The sequence below is a fragment of the Fusarium verticillioides genome, chromosome 5, assembly GCF_000149555.1.
Source record: "Fusarium verticillioides 7600 chromosome 5, whole genome shotgun sequence".
Taxonomy (NCBI): Eukaryota; Fungi; Ascomycota; class Sordariomycetes; order Hypocreales; family Nectriaceae; genus Fusarium; species Fusarium verticillioides.
The window spans coordinates 2,851,484-2,865,018 of record NC_031679.1 but is presented as its reverse complement, the minus strand read 5'-3'; the positions used below and the strand labels follow the sequence as shown (position 1 = coordinate 2,865,018).

At 49.3% G+C, this 13,535-nt stretch overlaps 4 protein-coding genes across 8 annotated transcripts; 1 reads left to right on the top strand and 3 right to left on the bottom strand.

Moving 5' to 3' along the window:
• Positions 1-1,313: 1,313 nt before the first annotated feature.
• On the bottom strand, positions 1,314-3,463 carry FVEG_08968 (chitin synthase export chaperone). Its single transcript, XM_018897862.1, has 2 exons — positions 1,936-3,463; positions 1,314-1,882 (listed from the first exon to the last, which is right to left on the bottom strand). The coding sequence occupies exons 1-2, from the start codon at positions 2,746-2,748 to the stop codon at positions 1,691-1,693; spliced, it is 1,005 nt and encodes a 334-aa protein (XP_018755627.1). The 5' UTR covers positions 2,749-3,463; the 3' UTR covers positions 1,314-1,690.
• A 384-nt stretch (positions 3,464-3,847) lies between these two features.
• On the bottom strand, positions 3,848-7,955 carry FVEG_08967 (hypothetical protein). The gene is made up of 3 exons (XM_018897861.1): positions 6,448-7,955; positions 6,110-6,398; positions 3,848-6,055 (listed from the first exon to the last, which is right to left on the bottom strand). Exons 1-3 carry the CDS (start codon positions 7,084-7,086, stop codon positions 4,812-4,814), a joined length of 2,172 nt encoding a protein of 723 aa, XP_018755626.1. The 5' UTR covers positions 7,087-7,955; the 3' UTR covers positions 3,848-4,811.
• A 200-nt stretch (positions 7,956-8,155) lies between these two features.
• Positions 8,156-12,158, bottom strand: FVEG_16490 (hypothetical protein). Of its 5 annotated transcripts, XM_018905713.1 has the most exons (4): positions 11,922-12,158; positions 8,895-11,847; positions 8,711-8,843; positions 8,243-8,537 (listed from the first exon to the last, which is right to left on the bottom strand). In XM_018905713.1, the coding sequence occupies exon 2, from the start codon at positions 11,129-11,131 to the stop codon at positions 10,826-10,828; it is 306 nt and encodes a 101-aa protein (XP_018755624.1). In that variant the 5' UTR covers positions 11,132-11,847; positions 11,922-12,158; the 3' UTR covers positions 8,243-8,537; positions 8,711-8,843; positions 8,895-10,825. The 5 variants fall into 5 exon arrangements, with proteins under 5 accessions (XP_018755621.1, XP_018755622.1, XP_018755620.1 ...); XM_018905710.1 differs by having other exon boundaries at positions 8,156-11,380; positions 11,426-11,847; XM_018905711.1 differs by having other exon boundaries at positions 8,156-11,591; positions 11,665-11,847.
• Positions 8,759-8,908, top strand: FVEG_08966 (hypothetical protein; the record flags this gene model as incomplete). Its single annotated transcript, XM_018897860.1, has 1 exon — positions 8,759-8,908. One exon carries the CDS (start codon positions 8,759-8,761, stop codon positions 8,906-8,908), a length of 150 nt encoding a protein of 49 aa, XP_018755625.1.
• Positions 12,159-13,535: the final 1,377 nt, after the last annotated feature.

Sequence of the window (13,535 nt, the reverse complement as noted above, 5' to 3'; positions counted from 1 at the left end):
ACCCCCTGCTTCCGGTGCCTTTTCCGCTCTAGTGTCTTATCACGTGCGAGGAAACTATACGCGGTGACTCCAGCATTAAAGCGAACGAGGAAGGAGAGAAAGTCGAAATCACAAGTCAGCCTCATCATCGACATCTAGAGCATTTATCGAAGAGTTTTTTTTGTGGTTCCCCCTGAGAAGATCCGAGCTTGATGGAATCGATGAGCTTCAACAAGACTCCGTTCTAAGCAACACGCATACGCGACCCTGTCGCTGTTATTTACCCGCAGGTTTATACCTTGGTACTAATCAGTTATCTTAAGTCCATACCACTGCACCAAATTACACATAGTCTCGAGCCCGAAACGGATATATGGAGACGGTAATGATTTTCGGCTCTGCACTTCCTTATTTCCCTGCGACCAACTTTGGTAGCGGTAGCCCAGCGTACTAGTAATAGCTCTATAACAGAGGGAATGGACTTACGTATATACGAGCAGCTGCCCTGGTCGTGTTTCCTTCGCTCAGTTGTCGTGGTTGGTTGGCTGCATTACGTGCGATTTGGCTCCCTCCAATTCCGTCCCGGCCCCCTTCACCCTCACTCAATCCATCGAGAGTTCTCACAGTACAATGCTTTGTCACGACAAGATAAAAGCCAGAGACGCCAGCTGACACCGTCCAATGAATTCGGCACTGTAGTATATCGTCTCCACGCCCCCTTGATCCTGTGGCGCCGGGCCCCATGCTGACACGATAGTGCTTGTTAAGAGATACAGTACCTACCTAGACGGGGAGCATCAACTAAACTTAATATTCTTGTGTATTCATGCATGCATGCATACTACGTCGTACTTCCTTATCGATATCGCCTATACCTATTGTTGCCTGTCCCGCGTGCGGCACACGTTTCTTAGCTGGTTGTGATCTCATCCTTCACGGTACAGTACTAATTGATTATGTACGAATATGTATGCACATGTTAGACCTGTGTTAGTTAGTTCCTGGATATAACCTGGTTTTCATTATCATCGCTGATAGGTTTCGGAGACGGCCGAGATGGGAGGTGGGGAATTGAATATCCATTCGTCCAGGACATGACCTCTCCACTAACATGCTCTGCCAAGCTACTACGAATATCAACCCGGAAGTTTCTTACGGACACGAGACTTCGTTCTCACCAATCCCAACTCGGTATAATACCACGGATCGCTCAGCTTAAGCCCATCTAGCTCAGGTATCATAAGCCTATCTGGCGGACGATCAGATCAGATCATGCCTGCCAGCCAGCCATCTTGTAGTCCAAGAACCACGATACGATCAAAAATTCAAGCATTGGCAAGCGTTGCAAGTATAGTCTCAGTAATATATAAACTACCTATATGATTATATGCAAAACTCGCAACAACTACAATGTCGTTGTCCATCCTGGTCATCAAGGTTCCCTCCCCTTATTAACAAGCGTCTCTTGCTTCCCCCAGGCCTTCCATTTGCCCGTCGGTTTTCGTTACCCCCAGTTGTGGCCATCCAGGCTGGTCACACCTATACAGTCCATTAAAAACGCCGCGCAATGTAAGGATTCTAAAAGCAAAACAGCCCAATGTTTCGTGTCGCTCTACAAGAGCGCCATGAACTGCGCGACACGCGCTGAATCAAAATAGAAGAAAATGAAGTCTCGTTAATAGCGTCAAAGTTGTTCTGGTGGTCAGAGCGTTTAGTACTTGGCCGAGTATCGTGCCGCGCCTGGCGAGTAAGGCAGATCATAGGAGCTGGACTGAGCATAGGGATCCTCCGAAAAGACAGTCGCCCTTCGATCTTCCTCTGGCAGAAGCTCCTTGACCTCCCAGTTGTTCATCCTTGTGCCAACCGAGAATTCAAGATCTTCCTTGGTGATCGAATCCCAGTACTATTAAAATATTAGTAGCGAACCGCAGGGTTTCCGGATCATATTTGACATACCTTGTATACCATCATTACGCCCAGCAAATTACAAACTGTCGCAAGGAACAGGCCGTCAAGATAATGGCTGATAGCGACACAGATCTTTGAGCTGAAGGCGTAGAGAAGGACCTGGCCAGCCACAAAAAAGAAGATGCCAAACGCAATATCGCCGAGAGGCCATCGATCCTGCAGTGTCCTAGTCACGAGCAGAATTTGCATGGCCACGTACACGAAAAGCTGCACAGCATTCAGGAGATAGAGAACGACGAACAGTCCAACAGTGTTGGTAGGTCCAAGTCCAGCCCAGCTCTTGAAAGTCGCGAGAGAAACGAGGAAGCTGATGGCGAAAGCAGCCAGGGAACTGATGCGCATCATCCACACTGACAGGGGTGTTCCATCTTCATACAATTGGAATCCAACAAAGCCATTGATCAGGAGACATGTGATAACTGCACTGCTAAGCCCATTCTGCACACTGACAAAGTACGGATACGGATCGCTTCCCGGAGGTGCAACACCAGCGTCGATAATGAGAGACATGGCAGTGAGAAGCATGTAGAGGTAGAAGAAGCTGAGAATCTCCTTGCGACCAACAGCGGTGAACTTGCTACGGACGTGTAGAATCATAATGACGGTCATAATGAGCGCAACAATGTGCATCACCGACGCAGCGCCTTCGAAAATGATGGTGTTGGCAAGTTCGATATTGCGTGCATAGCATTCTGGCTCAATACCGGTTCGGCCGGTGGCTTGGAGCGTAGGTCCAACGGAAGCGCATAGTGGCAGAGGTGCCGTCTCACAGATCGAAGTGAAGTCGCCAAAGCCAGACATGATGGGCGAGTAGAGATCGCTGCTCGGTTATTGTTGCAGGAATTATGTAGATCCGAAAGTAAGCGAGAGTGCGGGGAACGGTGAATCGAATATCGCGATAACGAGTGGCAGAGCGATTGTCGTCGAGAAGAGCGTTTATGTCGTCGTATCGATGTCGTCGAGTCGTCGAAACCCCTCGGCGCGATAATCAGTCGCTGACCCAATCCTTTCAATCGTCGTTGAAGTTCGAGGGCGAATACTAGGAGATATCCCCAACTACAAGGGGCTCAAGCTTCGATCGGAATGCAATCACAACCCTTTACTGCGTAAAAAGGGGAGTACTTCGCTAGGACGGGTAGCAAATGTCTCGTCCTTGACCGATGGCTCGTCGGCGCCCCCTTTCTTCGACCTAGCGGCTAAAGAACCAAACCTGAAAACGAAAGACGAGACAAGGAAACCGGTCGGATCTAAAACACCAAGAACAAAACAGATGCGATGCGACGCGACGGCAGCGATGTTTTAATTCGAGGTATCGAAGCGAATGTGTTGCATGCCTCTGCTGCGCTTTAGGCTCAGGCGAGAGAGATGAGTGAAGGTCAGAAGAGACAAAGTGGAGCGAACGGAGGATCTCGTTGCTGTGCCATTGTTGTGGGAAAGTGGCAGAGGTGGGGAAGTAGAGGCGTTTGAAAAGTGGCTGGTGTATTGTATGATTGGTTCGTTTCTTGGCGTTGCTGTAGGGAGCGCATCGTGCCCTGTTTGCCAGTGATATAACCCTCTACTATAAGGAGTAGTCAACCTAAAATTTAGAGGCAGCAAAGATATATGACGTGACCTTGGCTACATTGGCGAATTAGAACTGAATTTTGATTGATATGGATGGTTCCAGCAATACCACTCCCTGAAATGCTTTCCATGTGGTGCTACTCTGTACCGAAGTTGGGTTTCCCCGACTATCACCACTTCTGTTTGATGAATACCCTAGAGCAAACCCTACATTGCATTCTAGTGCCTCACAAATCAATGGCGGCATAATTAGGTTATGCGCTGTAGTCAGATGGAGGGATGAAACTCAATCATCAGAGAGTTTATGTTGTGTGGCTGACGTTGTGACTGGCTACCTGTATGACCCAATGACATGTGTTCAAACACACAGAAAAGTCATATAAGTCGTATGCCATGATACAAGCTTCAGATAGTCGCATAAGTAAGTACCAGCGAGTAAAACCACACTCGGACACACCATAATCCCATGTCGTCGAGTCAAACAGAAACTATAAGCGCATATGTTGTCTAACCATAATGCCACCGACCAACGGGGACACTACAAATACAGTCATGACACCAGAAGCATCGTCATGAGTAAAGCGCCAATGATGTATAGCAAACTGCGGTGTATGAGGCGGGGTTGGCGCTTTTGACAGAACCCTCTGTTAATTGTGATCTATTCTAAGAGTCATAACTGACGTCCTGCGCGTCCGTCTATATACAGGCGATGTTGACGCCGACGTCATGCAGAGAAATCCGATGCTGGATGAACGCTGCGATATGTGATGAGCTTTCCGGGAGGAAGCTCAATGCATCGTGAAACATGCTTCATTGCCAACGTATATGGCCTCGCAGCATTCACCACTAGAAAAACAAGCCAAACTCCAAGCCAAATGCGACCGAAAGCCCTGATGTCCTGATCCGTTTCCTTGTGTAGTCCTATCCGGGAGACTGTTAAACCCTGGCCTCAGGGGGTAAGAAAACACCAAACCTTGATATAAGGTATCAAAATAAACTTGGTAAAGAGAAACCTAAACTTAGGCTAAGTTAACCTAAGTATTTTTATCACTTAGTGTTAAGGTCCTAAGTTTTCCTCCCCTAGCCTGGCCTATTTCTTTCCCTCCAAACGCCTATGCCATGCGATGCTGTGATGCAAATCCGACCCCAAAAATCTAACTTCATAAAAACAAGGATTCGACGATCCGTGGAAAAAATGCGAAACATACTTCAGATGCTGAATTCAAATGGCCTCAGAGCTGGGGCTTTTGTTGTGTGGTGCGGTGGTATTCATGAACGAGCGCAGGGTAACCCTGCCATCCCTAAGACGGGTAGTGTCCCTGAGCGAGTCCGTGAGGGGGGAGGTTTTGGGAATGACTGCGGTTATAGACCATAAATTCTGGGACAATGCCAGTTCGCAGGTCGTTTCGTCGTCCCAGTGGCTGATAGTGCATCTGTGTCGGGGGAACAGGCACAGCGAGATGATATTGCTCAAGTGAGGCCGAAGGTGGGGGACACAAGAGCGTATTAACATGGCGCACAGGTTTATACGGACTAGGTCGCTGTTGGAGGAAGACACTCGGCGAGTTAGAAATGGGAGTGTGCACCAGAGGAGTGTGAACAGCCGATGCTTGACCGTATGCCTCAGCCAGAGGCGATGAGTTAAAGGGACCCAGACGTCCAGGACTGTGCTGCTTGTTTGGTGTACCGAAGTTAACAGGTGCCTGAGTAGGAAAGCTAGCTTGAGCCATGGTGACACCCGTTGTGGTGGGAAGCGATTGCTTTTGCACCATAGCGGCAGGGCCTGATGGGTAGACTGTTGACATGGCACGCATACCGGTCTGCAATGGAGGAAGCGAGACGTGAACAGGCTGGGCAACCTGCTGTGTAGGTTGAGGATACCCGTTGATATTGACGTTGCCGTTGTTGAAGGGCGTCAGTGCAGGCTGGGTTTGAGGCTGGGTTTGAGGCTGCATCTGGGGTTGTCCGGTCATGACAGTGAGATGGGGAACAGGCAGCCTCGCCGGCTCCACGATTCCATTGGATCGCGGGTTGACAGCTTGGACCATGGCGGGAGCTGGAACTCGTCCAGGGGGGGCAAGGCGCTTCGCGGGGTGTTCCATAATCTCTTCCTCGGGACTTCGCTTCCGTGAGACAGGGAACTGCAGGTTGGGCTTGGTAGCCAATGGAGAGACGGTGTTCGAGTGGTATGCAGACCAGTTCTGGGAATGACTCGAGGTAGGTGAGTAGTTGGTCGTTGTAACAGCCGGAGTAGGGAGATTGGTGATGGGCTGCATCATACCCGTCGGTGAAGCGACAGGCGAGTGATGAGACTTGTTTGTTGGCGAAGGAATATGGATCGGGGATGCTGGCAATCGCACAGCTCGCTCGTAGTACTCGTGGAAGCAGGAAAGCTTGTCCAACCAGCCCTCCCATTGCTCCTTAGTAGCAACCAAATTGTATCGCATGTTGCTCAGAAACTCCACCTCCATGACATGGATCTCCTGCACAACGAAGCTTGACACTTCGGCCCAGGTCTTGTTCGTGTAGGTGTTATCATCCAAGACTGTGTGTGACAAGGTCAGTTGATGTCTGACACCCATGTTAACTCATCACTTACATTTGTTCCCGAGCATGAGGGCTACAGTCAACAATCGATATTCACTGCCGGCACGACCTTTGATTTGAGGAGTTGACATCTTCAATCGGTAGATGAACAACAACGCCAATAGGATGACATTTTGGGTCACCTGTGTCGTAGACAACACGCTGTACACCCACTTCCGAAATTGGTCGTGGGGATTGGCAAGAGATGGTAACCGAGGGATTAGAGCATTGGGGCCTCTGACACGGATCGACTCGGCCTGCTTGAGTTCCTCAATCGATTCGAACCAGAACAAGCAAGTCATCTGTTCTTGTTAGCATTTTGAGGAGTCCAGTGTGTTTGAGATCGCATACCTGAGCAGCGAAATCGGCGAGGTTTCCACCTGAAGGGCTGATGCACTTGGGGATTTGCAGGCTGTGATAGACAAGCGACTCGGACTCGTCCTTGCTCCCTGACACAGTCGACGCAGGCGTTGAAGGCCTGACGGTCTGTCCCGGGGCTTGTGACTCTGCTGAGATTGACCCATTTCGGTGTTGAGAGACTTGCGACGTCAGCTGTAAATTAAGCTGAGGCTGTGCAGGTTGTGTCGATGGCTCATGCTGGTAGTAGTGGTTATATGTGGATTGTTGTTGTTGTTGTGGTTGTGGTTGTGGTTGCTGCTGCCGTTGATCTTGTTGCTGCGTAGGATATCTGCAGTATTGAGATGCTCTCGGATCGGTTATAGGAGCAGCAGGTCGGGCAGCCTGGGGTACTGCAGCAGGATAGTTGTGAATAGCATGATTCTCCCATGAAGCCAGCTGGGGCTGAAAGACAGTGCTCATTTCGTCAGTCGGAGGAGTCCTAAGCCCGTTTCGCGATGACAGAGTGTTGTCGAATCTAGAATGCAGCTTTGGTAGTTGTATACTTGAAGGAAAGCTGGGATCCCGGCTGCCTGAGCCGTGCGGAGGTGAAGGAGGAAAGTTCAAGGTCCCGAGTAATGTGCCAGCCGACATGGGGGCCTATGCGTTTCGCCTGCTTGTTTTTGGGCGAAGCAATAGGCGCAATCGCCAAATTCGAGGTTATTTCGGGTTGGGTATCTCGTGGAAGCTTCACACACTCTCTCTCCGGGTGGGCAGCACTGCGTCACTGCGTATTGACCTATTGTGCCGGCAAAACAATTGAATTTACCCCGCCGAGGCCTTCATTCGTTTTATATTGAGAGCTTGGAGGTAAAATCGGCGAATGAGTGTGTCGAGAATAATGTGGTCTATAGATACTCTAGGAGGACCAGTGCCATGTTCGACTGGCACAGGCTGGCAGTGTACTCGCAGTAGACCGGCCTAAAGCGAAGAAATTCGGCGGAGATCGTTCGTTTCCTGGATGACAGAGTAATTGCTGGTTTGTAAGATCGGACAGCGAGGACAAAGCTACAAGGAAGACAGCTAGTATAAGCTCGCTGCGGCTGGAGAAGAGTTGTATTCGCTTTGAAGATGGAGGTTGAGGTTGAGGTTGAAGTTAAGTATGGTCTTGGAGGACTTCCCGGGTTAGGAAGTTTGGATACTAAGGTAGGTAGCCAGGGAGGAATAGAAGAGAAGAAATAAAAACAAGAACAGGAAAAGGAAAGAAGAAAAAGAAGCAACAACGGAATGGGCTCAGTCAGTCCATGGCTGGTGGTTGTGTGTGTGTATGTACAGACGTCCTGTAAGGTAGTTGACTTCTGGATTAGACTTGGTAGTCTCGTCGTTCGTCAAGCAAGTGTGGTTCTCTCTCCTAGACGCAGCCCAGTATAGTATAGCGCACTTAGCGTAGAGTACCTAGCGTAGGGAGTAGAAAGTAGGGGTGTCCGTCCCCAGTTCAAACCTACCTATACCCAGACCCAGCCAGCCCAGGGCAGTCCCAGTGAAGTGGAGCCCCCTGCTCTCCCACTGATAGCCCCATTACAGTACTTGATCTCACCACTGCACCGACTATGGTTTAGAAGTACCATCCTTGGAAGTGAAGTCCTGGATCAGACTCAGACTCAGACTCAGACTCAATGGGGTCATGGGCTGCTGTTCCGTTGGCCGAGAGTGTACATTTGCGCGTACAGTATGTATGTACTCTTTCGGTCATTCACTCTCTTTCATTCATTCACTCACTCACTTGCTCACTTACTCATTCATTCATATTCTCAGACCTCAGACTCAGACAAGACATCCATTGCACACGCACACCCGCCCGGCCGTGACTAGGCCAGGTTGCGCTCCGTGTCCTGTGGTACTAGCCGGGCATGTATGGCTATACTTGTTAGTTCTCAGACAAACCCATACAAAGCCCGGTACCACCGACATGACAATCCTGTGTCGGCCATGTCGCGAGCCTCTGCTAGACCTGCTACTACGGACTAGACCGGGGCCATCGTGGCGCTCTCCAGCTGACACCGCACCCAGCGACAACCCCGGTTTCCGTGAGGTGAGGTGAGGTGCTTTGCCTTGTGTTAGCTCCTATCCATTATTGCGGCTATCACACGCCCCATGGCATGGCCCAGAATCCACACGCCCCTCACTCGCCGCTAAAACTCTCGTTTCCTCCACTCCTCTCCAAGCTCTATTGAATCCAAGCCCGCTAGACAGCGGAGTCCTGGGTGCTGGAACCTACCATTCATCAACTGCACTCTAAGCCCCCCAGCTCAATTGTTAATGGATAATGGAGCATCAAATTCGTTCAAAGTCGCCCCTGGAACGCCCTAGGGGTCGCCCGGTCGGTGCCGTACTCGAAGCTGTGGGCGGGCCTGACGGGGGCCTTGTCAGCGGCGGCGGGACCTTGCTCAAGGGATACTTGCGGTATTGGTTTTGATATTGATATGGGGATTGAATGTAAATGAAGATGATGAGAGTGAGACTCGTAACGAAGCCTATTCAGCTAGGATGGATATAAAAACAGGCGGCAGATGAGTGCGTCGTTCCTGAAAGCCTTGTGAGATTGACCTGCACACCTCTGTGCACATGCTGGATTCCTCTCAGCCCATCCATGAAGCCTGGGGCTTGTATCCGTATGCGAGATCCTTGATATGAAAAGATGGAGGTTTCGACAAACACAACCATTGTGGAGTGTCTCGCGAATCATCAATGAAAGTTCATTGGGCGTATGTCGGTTTAGGACTGGTACAAAGCCTATCATCCATCGGCCCTGTACGGATACAGTAAGTTACAGTGCTGTTGTTCTATGTACTGTAATAATTTGTGTTGTGGACTGCCGTATGTATCAACCTGAGTTCATCAACTCATCGTTTCCCAATTAACTAGGTATTCATTGTGGTGCATGCTCGCTTGTCCAACAAGTCCTGAGCCATCCAAACAGATGGTGTGTCGGAACCTTCACTTATTTGTACTTACCCAACCCGCAACAGTGGTGCAACTCCATCTTTGAAATGCTGCTTGCCTCATGAGTTGTCCGTCAATCATGAGGAAGAACCATTAGGAGCCTTGAGCCATGCACGGCGCTTACTCCACTACTGGTCCCTGCTTGACCCTTTCAGGAACGTGAATGCGTGAATGAAGGCCGCGTGTAAATAATCACCAGGTTCCCTGCCCCATTCATTGATAATCCCGCTCCGTTCTCATTCACTGCTCTGTTGTGTTATGCTGTGCAGCTCGTGCAGTGATCACCTTTGGCTTTGGTTGGTTTGGGGTCGGCTAGCCGTGTTTTTAATATATTGAGGCGGCAGCCATCGTTAGATTGCGAGACAAGTTCAGTCATGGTTCAGGAGAATAAATGCACCAGAACTTCCGGCACCGCATGGCTGAGAAAGGAACAAAAATGGTCCCAGCTTTCAAGCCCGAGGGCAATAGCAGTAGCAAGGAATCAAACATAGCTGTCATGTACCCCCACAACAAGGGACAAGTCCATTCCCTTCCAAATGGGATCAACACCCATTCGCTGAGAGGCGCCGTAAATCCGTGCCGCTCGTCGAACTATTAACGGCTAAAGTAATTTTCTGCGTCTTTGTCACCCAGCATGAGAGCGCGAGCACCGTGCTTTAGATATAAGCCTTTTGCTTCATCCCTGAGTCCTCATGACTTTCTGAGACACTGCAATGAGCATATTGGGATTATGGCTCATTCTTTGGTGGTGTAGCATTCGTAATACTCTGTGCTGTATGGACGCAGTTGGTGGGCCTGCTGAGCCAGCGTCCCTTCGGCAGGCATATTAGGTCTCCCGGATCCTTGGTATGGCACCGAGTCGTTTGCTACAGTGCTGGACTGAAATTCCTTCTAAGTGGAACAAAAATATTTGAATCCGTCTTATCGACCATTGAATGAGGTACGTAGTATCCGTAGCACGTAGTTAGAAGCCACCGTCTGGCCCCATCCGATAACCTGGCATTGAACGGTGGGAATCCCTGCCGTTGCGGGCATTTCCATCGCCCTGAGGTGCTGGACAGCGCCATGAACGGAGCCCAGCCTGTCATCACACTTCCAACAAAGAGAGACTAGGGACGATGATCCAAAAACTCAACCGGGGCAACCCAGAAGTGACCAGTTAATTGTTGACGGCACCGAATCTGCATCTCGCAAACCTCGAGCTGTCAGCCAGCCCAAGACAATACCGGCACGTCCGCGCGCCAAGTAGTTGAGTTAACTTGTAGCACTAACAATCGACACATGGTCCGGAGTCGGTTTGATGCCCTTTTACAAAGTCCTTGTAAACTTGATGCAAGCATAGGTGTCTGTCTGTTCCTAGACCGTCCTTCCCACTGAAGGGCGCCTGATTTCACCGAGAACTAAATGGAGAATGTGTAAAGATGATGACAGAAAAAGTCGTCGTCCAGGCCCTGTGGTGCAAGAGGCTTATTGCCGTTAGGAAGTCAATTGTGCACAAGCCTGTCACTGCATTCCGTTGGCTGCAACCTTGCTTGGCTAAAAAAGCAACTGGCGTACCGAACAGGCGCCAGAGGGACATGGACAAACCTTGGTAGCAGGTTGCGAAAATCAAAATTGGCGTGTCTAATTTCGTACAAGGAGGCATAAGAAGACGATTCAGTAGCCAACTTGATTGATTGCTGCGTACCGGGTGCATACATATGGACGTAAGTAGCCTTGTTGTGTAATTCGTGATAGAGCCGAGGGTTCTTCTGCTTATGTCGTGGCCAAGACTCTCGTGATATTGTCTTATAACTTGCCAGTCAAAAGAATGCAAAATCTATTGATGATTTCAAAGGAATCTTTTGATATGACATTGGCCAGGCTGACAATGTATCACCGTGTAGGTCATTCGTCAACACTATGATGGCGTCCATCATCGTATTCTCGACCTCAGGTACGGGTCCTTCCCAGTTGTGAATATACCAGTATGCAAGTCCAGGCGACTTACGTGCAGTAGAGGAAGTTCCCTTGCACACATCGCCAATGAGAGCCTCAGTGGCCAGGTACCCAGGGAATGAGTGACTTGTCTCGTCTCTCTTTACTTTTTTCTTAGTAGCGGAAAGCTCGAGATGCTATCTCCGACAGCTCGGACAAGATGTGCAGTGCATGCAAACCTGTAACGCATAAATCTTTTGTAGCGAGACAGGCTTACCTGATCAGCGATAGCTGGCGGAATCGAGTACGTACGTATGTGGGCTTGGTACATAAAGTTGGTTGTATCCCGACGCGTGTCTGCGGTCGCCTCGTATGAAGAGTAAAACCATGCCGCCGCAGCCTGCTTTTCTCGTATGTACGTGGGCGCAAAGCTCACGAGGAGGATGGTGAAAGTGGGTGCTGTGATGACCACTTGAGTACATGCGGATAAGCAATCTAGAAAATGAACGAATCAGTATGGTACAGAAGCCAGCCAACCACAGTGAGTCACTTATGAGAGGGAAACTAACCTTGGAGATTACCCTTGTCTTTCCAATTTTCTCACGTTGGCGCAAAAGAGTAGTAGGGACTTTGGCGCAGGGATGATTGGTTGGATGTTTGAAGGAGTGAATCAATACATGTAATGGATACATACATCATGAGACAGTGACAGGCAGACAACCAAGCGCATGTATGTCAGATTGCAAGTCAAAATGTAAGATGATTTTAGTTGGAGGACGAATGAATTTGAGCATGGAACAAACCCCTTTCATGGATCACATTACCAAGTTTGTCCGTCTTCTGTCGGCAGGAGGCAGGCAGGCACATACCTGCCTTAGTAGGTATCTAGGGCCTAGATGGTACTCGTACCTTATGCCGTAGCAGTTGCCCCATTGTTTTTAAACTTCCTAGGGGGAAAGAAGACACGGGACCGCCAAGCCAAGCAACTATCAGAGAAGGGAGTTAGGATGGATACTGACAGAGAAAATTTCGGTCGACCATTTCTGAAGGTTGTAACAGAATGTGATACACAATGCACTCCAAGAATGCGAGGCAGCATCAACATTTTTTAGCATTCAGGGCAAGAAGGAACTACGCCTGCGATGTGCCTCTCGCATTGATATTGGGCTTTTCAGCATGCGTCAACACTGCTAAGTACTAGACTTAAGGTCAGATACCTAAAGATCGGCATTCACTTCATGGATGGCCAATGGACGAGGAAGGAAAGTAGTCTTGATTACTACCTTCCCTGAAAATGGAAAGTGGGAGGAGCGGTACTTCTTCAACCTGAACATTGCTATGATTGGCTAGAGCATCTGCAACTGTAATTCTTGACGGCCCTCGGGATTCAAGAATAAACCGGCACCATTTGCATTGCATTATTGTCTGACGGTTATCAATAAGTATTTGCCAACTTAACAATGGTATTGCTCTGGTCGATGTCTTTCTAAATTGCTAAGAAAAATAAAAGTAAAAACCTCAGAGTTCGCCCAAAACATCAGTCGTAAATTCACCTTTATGAGTTACTGTACCTCGACTCTTCTGATCAACGCACCCCTTAGCAGGGAAGGAGGCATCGAAAACCAAGACACCGGCGCTTTCCCACATGTGTCATTGGCTTCCGTCTAACCTCACCAGTCACCACCATTGGATCCCTACCTCTAGTACGAGCTGTTTCTTGACTGAGAAGTCCTGGGCTGTCGGTTGTCACTTGTGCACCAGTCAGCCGCCATTCTCATCCCCTCAACACTATCAAAAACGACCCACCATGACCATCTCATGCCCACCATGGCCTGTATGTACTGGAGGCATTACAAATGGTGTTGGAGACAATTCCCAGTTCCGGTCTCATCCTTTCTCAGCCCAAGGTGCTGCTACTGTGCAGTACAGTGGATAGGTACCTACCTCCATGTGATGTATGTAACTACTTGCATCAGCAGCCACAATGCGAAGAACCGATTCAATCGTCATCCACACACACACATACATCCCTATATCACTGAGCCACAAGAAGATACTTTCAGGCTCGAATTGATTTTGAAGATGGAAACCAATCAGACGCTTTGACCATATCGACATTTGGAGAGCTTGCAGCGTCTGTGGCAAACAAACATATCGCAGACACACTGCCAACCAACAATCCC

What these genes read in the sequence shown, in the direction of transcription:
- FVEG_08968 (XM_018897862.1), bottom strand. Translation starts at nt 2,748, where the DNA reads ATGTCTGGCTTTGGCGACTTCACTTCGATCTGTGAGACGGCACCTCTG. An exon ending in GCGTAATGATGGTATACAAG is followed by an intron (nt 1,883 to 1,935) that starts GTATGTCAAATA and finishes ATATTTTAATAG; the next exon opens with TACTGGGATTCGATCACCAA.
- FVEG_16490 (XM_018905709.1), bottom strand. Translation starts at nt 11,131, where the DNA reads ATGCACCCGGTACGCAGCAATCAATCAAGTTGGCTACTGAATCGTCTT.
- FVEG_08967 (XM_018897861.1), bottom strand. Translation starts at nt 7,086, where the DNA reads ATGTCGGCTGGCACATTACTCGGGACCTTGAACTTTCCTCCTTCACCT. An exon ending in TCGCCGATTTCGCTGCTCAG is followed by an intron (nt 6,399 to 6,447) that starts GTATGCGATCTC and finishes TAACAAGAACAG; the next exon opens with ATGACTTGCTTGTTCTGGTT. An exon ending in CCTCATGCTCGGGAACAAAT is followed by an intron (nt 6,056 to 6,109) that starts GTAAGTGATGAG and finishes TGTCACACACAG; the next exon opens with TCTTGGATGATAACACCTAC.